Raw genomic sequence first — 6000 nt, 5'->3', positions numbered from 1 at the left:
TCAAATACTTATTTCCCTCATTAAAATGCAAATCAATTTATAACATTTTTGACATGCGTTTTTCTGGATTTTGTTGTTGTTATTCTATCTCTCATTGTTCAAATAAACCTACCATTAAAATTATAGACTGATCATGTCTTTGTCAGTGGGCAAATGTACAAAATCAGCAGGGGATCAAATACTTTTTTCCCTCACTGTATATGTTATACATTCTTTTACTTTTAGATTTGTGTATTGTTGTTAATTGTTAGATACTACTGCACTGTTGGAGCTAGGAACAAAAGCATTTCGCTACACCCGCAATAACATCTGCTAAATATGTGTATGTGACCAATAACATTTTATTTTATTTGATATAGCTTGTCCATAAGTATTTAAAAATGATTGATAGCTGCCATCTATTTGACCACATCGCCTACTGCGAGCTAAAGCCTGCAATTACCACATCGACTACTGCATTTCGCTACACCCGCAATGATATCTGCTAAACACGTGTATGTGACAAATAAAATGTGATTTGTGTGCCGAGCAGTGCCAAACAGTTATATTAGGGAAGAGGGCCTGGAGCCTTGTTGCTACTCCGCTCTTGCTTCCCAGCATGACAGACGCACCATCACACGTAATTCCAATGAGGGTTTTGGAGAGAACTTTACACACTAATCCAGATAACAGATTACGGACAATTCCCCCATCAGATAAATCCTCCAGTTCCACAAGATCAATAAAAATGTTTGCCTGTACATCCATATCTGCCAGCTCAAGTCTGATGTGTACAATCAAGGCAGTCTTTTTATTCAAACTAGTAGCCTCATCGAGCATTTCCGTGCCCAAACTCCCTACCTTTTTGCATGTTGTACAGCCCAGCTTTGAATTTTGCTTGACAAACCAGGGGTTATAAGTTTGCTTGGTCTCTGTCCAAATTGCACCGGCACCGGGCACTTCGTCGGTGGATGCACTGATTTTTTATTTGCCTTTCCCTCAGTTTCAAATTCAGTAGGGAGACGACTAGCCTAGGCTACGTGACGTGATTACGTAAGGACCTCTTCATTAGCTGACCACCACTACAAAGACCTGTTTCAAGATCAGTGAATTACCTCGCCGGCCAGCCTCATAACCTATATGTACAAATAAGAGAGCAGGTCTGAAATCAGTGTGGAAGGATTAGGATGATTGCACAGAAGGATCACCACGCATGATGGTTTTCTGGGAGGTGGGAGAAATAACCAGGAGGCAACTTCAAATCAAATCACATTTTATTTGTCACATGCGCTGAATACAACAGGTGTAGACCTTACCGTGAAATGCTTGCTTACAAGCCCTTAACCAATAATGCAGTTCAAGAAATATAATTAAGAAAATATTTACAAAATAAAAGAAAGTAAAAAATTTAATTAAAAGTTACACAATAAAATAACAATAACTTGATTCAACTCTGATCGCCTTTTTTATGTTTACAGTGCAAACAGTGAACAAATTGTATAAATAATGCCGCATGAGGTACCGGAGCCGGGCAAATAGGTGCCAGAACAAACAAGGTAAAATCTGAGAGGTGCCGGATCCTGTTACGTCAGGATCTGGCTCAAATTAAGCACTGACGTCGGTGTGAGACGCGGTGTGGGTGAATGGATGATCTCTGCATGTGTAGTTCCCACCGTAAAGCATGGAGGAGGAGGTGTTATGGTGTGGGGGTGCTTTGCTGGTGACACAGTCTGTGATTTATTTAGAATTCAAGGCACACTTAACCAGCATGGCTACCACAGCATTCTGCAGCGATACGCCTGTGAAAAGGGTTCAACATGGAACCCAAAAGGGTTCTACCTGGAACCAAAATGGTGTTACCTGGAACTAAAAAGGGTTCTTCAAAGGGTTCTCCTATGGGGACAGCCGAATAACCATTTTAGGTTCTAGTTGCACCTTTTTTTCTAAGAGTGTACAGCTATAGACATTGACTTGTGTTGCAGCATGATGTTACAAGTTTAGTCATGTTTAGGTTTCTGTTTTACTAGGTCTGTGGCAAAGCCTGTTATCTTGATTAGAAAGTGGTTTTAATTGGTTTGCTGTTTTCAGTGTGATCTTATTCGTTCTGGAATAGGCTCAACTTAAATGTCAAGTCATTGTAGGCCTATATGCGTCAACATATCATAACCTTAGAACTCTGATGCATAGGTGGACTCTCTCCATGTGTTGTTTCCATATATTTTCAGCTGGGGTGGACAAATGTAACACATCTGGGCAAACACTGGTTGAATAAACGTTGTTTTCCTCGTTGATTTCACATTAGTCGACAACTCAACCAAATGTCAATCAAAACTAGTCGTTGAACTGATATCTGTGCCCAGTGAGATGAGCTCAGCTGGTTCTCACAGACTTGGTGGCTCTAGGCTTCAATAAGGACCCATTAGGACCTAATCATTGGGAATCGATCAGGCGTTAACGCACTTTTGCAAATGCAAATCTTGGAGAGGGCCGGGCCTATATATGGAGGGCCATATCACTATATGCTCTGACCCTCCTCGGATAGTTTGCTGAGCTCATGGAAGCAAACATGGTCAATAACTTCTCTGTAGACTGGTTGGCGAAGAGCCATCACGACACCAACCCGAAAGAAGGACCTGTGGACACTGGACATGTGCATACTATGCTAACCCACTTCAAACCCCATGTTCCTTGCATGGTCCAGCCTCGACCTCCAACCTCTTCTAACAAGGTCTACCTCCAGCCAAAGCCAAAGACCACAAGGTTTGAATTGACGAATTCCACTGAAAAACCAAAGAATCAGGAATCCAGGTTGAGCTCACCTCTGCATCCGACAAGCTGCTCTTCCCCAAGTCGTAAGCAACATTTAGGCTACTATATGTTAACATTTAATTTAATATTACATGTAAAACTTGGTGTTACAACACATTTAAATCGTGTTTTTTATTGAAAAGCATTTTATTAACTGATATTTTTTCACAGTTTCAGAAAACAGTGGGTACTCCTCGGCGTATGATAGTGAGGCTGCCTTCTCGGAATGTCCCTCGGTGGAAGAGGGGAGCGAGGGAGAGAGAGACGGAGCCCAACGACGTGTACGTACTAGGTTCACACCGTCGCAGATTGAAAAGTTGGAAAAGATATACAACAAGCACAAGTATTCAGATGCTGGAAATCGAGTCAAAACGGCACTGAAGTTGAACCTCTCTGAAACTCAGGTAAGACTAGAATGCAAAAGCACATTATACATTGTGCTGTAGGCCTATTTAATTATACGAGTGTTGATTTGGTTCTAATGGTTTTTATGTTATGTGTTTCTTGTTTCAGGTGAGAACTTGGTTTCAGAATAGGAGGATGAAACAGAAACAGGAACTCCAAGACTTGCGCGCTGAGTACCTCGCTCCCGCCCAGTCTCCGATGACGTTCCAGCCCATGCGCCCATTTCAGTACCACAGCTTCGGTGGACAGCACCTACCATACACCCCTGCCAACCACGCGATGTATCCGCCCATGGTGCAACAGATGGTTTCTTATCATCAGCACCCCCACCCAACGATGTCCAACGCATATTTTTACTATATTAATTACATATTAAGACTATACGCTACAGACTGAACTTTCGACTCAAACACTTACAAATCCATCTTTTATCTTGGATGGGATTTTTGTAAATAATTTGTTTAAAGGTGTGCAGAGATTAAAGTCTATTTATCATTCAAGAATATCTTATATCACAACATTTCTTTTTTATTTAGTTTTATTCGTATGTAATGTTACAACACTGCATAACAACTTCCAGCTGAACAATTAGCTTATGCACAACAGTTTTGTGGTTTGACAGTATGTAAATCAGCAATCTTCTCTGTAAGGGCATGGGCATATTAGCGTAATTTAATTCTGATAAGTGTAAGATTAATCAAACCAAAATCAAAGTTTATTGTTCTCATACACAGATTTGCAGATGCTAACTCAGGTGCAGCGCCAACAGTGCAGTAATGTGCTACCTAGCAATTATAGGTATTTTTCCAGTACATATATTATAAAAGCAGAATCATTATGGGTTTAAAAGAGGATTAGTGACTACACCTGTCTGATGTATGAAACATATTTTGAAACATGATGTATGAAACATATTATGAAACATGTTTTGTAATCCAGATGCATGACTGGACAACCACATTGTGACTGCAGTAATTTACATTGACATTTTAGTCATTTAGCAGACGCTCTTATCCAGAGCGACTTTACAGTTAGTGAGTGCATACATTTATTTTTATTTTTATCAATGTACTATATAATTATCATCAGGTGTGTATGTATATTATTTTTAAAGGAACTGTCTTTATCACGCCACCAATAGAGTCAGGCAAGAGGACGGGAAACCAAGCAGACATGGGCATAGACAGGAAAGAGGCTAGACAAGAAACGATAGTGGCTCAAGGTCAACACAAATAGCACTATAACAGTAATCCAAATGCAATCTATGCATATCTACACCGGATGAATTGACACAAAATATACTAAGAATGATATGTACAGCAGTAGATATATGAAATCAAACCAAATCCAAATGTATTGGTCACATGCCGCCCAATACAACAGGTGTAGACTTTACCCTGTTGACTTTACCGTGAAATGATTCCTTATGAGCATATTCCCAACAATACAGAGTTAAAAAGTAAGAAAAAAAATTGCTCAATAAAAAAGGAAATGGTAACACAATAAAATAACAATAACGAGGCTATATACAGGAAGTACCAGTACCGAGTCAATGTGCGGGGGTAGGAGGTAGTTCAGGTAATTGAGGTTATACAGTACGTACATGTGTGTAGGGGTAAAAAACATTACTAGGCAATAAGGATATAATAATAAACAGAGTAGCAGCAGTGTATATGAAAAGCTTCCCAGGATGTAGAAAAAGGAGTCAATGCGAGCTTTGAACTCCCTGGCAGCAAAGATGTCAGAGAAATTAGCAATGTTACACTTCCCCCTAAGGGCAGCAGCATGGTATGTGTCCACATAAAAAAAGTGTGTGTGTGGCGTCAATATGCATGTGTGAGTGTGTATTGTGTGCTTGGGCATTTGTAGTGTGTGTGTGTGTTGGAGTGCTAGTGTAGTATGTGTGAGTGTGTGGGTAGAGTCTAGTGAGTGTGAATAGAGCCAGTGCAAGAGGGATTAGAGTGTGCTATGTAAATACATATGCTGTGTGTACAAAACAGTGTAACTAAAATGCAATGTACAGTAGTAGAAATAAACTGAACAAATATATAAATGCACCATGTAAAGTGTTGGTCCCATGTTTCATGAGCTGAAATAAAATAATTTTGAGGGCCTACCTCTGACACCGCCTGGTATAGAGGTCCTGGATGGCAGGAAGCTTGGCCCAAGTGATGTACTGGGCCGTACGCACTACCCTCTGTAGTGCCTTGCGGTCGGAGGCCGAGCAGTTGCCATACCAGGCGGTGATGCAACCAGTCAGGATGCCCTCGATGGTGCAGCTGTATAACCTTTTGAGGATCTGAGGACCCATACCAAATCTTTTCAGTCTCCTGAGGGGGAATAGGCTTTGTCGTGCCCTCTTCACGACTGTCTTGGTGTGTTTGGACCATGATAGTTTGTTGGTGATGTGGACACCAAGGAACTTGAAGCTCTCAACCTGTTCCACTATAGCCCCGTCGATGAGAATGGGGACATGCTCAGTCCTCTTTCTTTTCCTGTAGTCCACAATCATCTCCTTTGTCTTGATCACGTTGAGGGAGAGGTTGTTATCCTGGCACCACACGGTATATTAGAATAAGCTATGTCGAGAATACAGTATATAAATACACAGTATAAAACCCCATAGCAATATGGTTATAATTGCAGGAAATTAGCTTATGGGCCTGAGTCCAGAATATAAATAATATACTGTATATGTATGTGAATGGTGTGTATAGACAGTATGGGGCTGATTCCAACCCGAGCTAAGCGTGCCGAAATGGAACGTAATTCCCTTTTTATGCAATTTTCTCTCAGTGTATTCTGACC

The 6000-nt window shown here is 40.8% G+C and overlaps 1 protein-coding gene across 1 annotated transcript; it reads left to right on the top strand.

Moving 5' to 3' along the window:
* The first annotated feature begins 1866 nt into the window (after positions 1-1866).
* On the top strand, positions 1867-4556 carry LOC121582700 (homeobox protein vent1-like). The gene is made up of 3 exons (XM_041898712.2): positions 1867-2831; positions 2959-3191; positions 3301-4556. Exons 1-3 carry the CDS (start codon positions 2534-2536, stop codon positions 3586-3588), a joined length of 819 nt encoding a protein of 272 aa, XP_041754646.1. The 5' UTR covers positions 1867-2533; the 3' UTR covers positions 3589-4556.
* Positions 4557-6000: the final 1444 nt, after the last annotated feature.

The sequence above is a fragment of the Coregonus clupeaformis genome, chromosome 1 (genome assembly GCF_020615455.1).
Source record: "Coregonus clupeaformis isolate EN_2021a chromosome 1, ASM2061545v1, whole genome shotgun sequence".
NCBI lineage: Eukaryota > Metazoa > Chordata > Actinopteri > Salmoniformes > Salmonidae > Coregonus > Coregonus clupeaformis.
The sequence above is the reverse complement of the archived record's forward strand: the minus strand, read 5'-3'. Positions and strand labels throughout refer to the sequence as shown.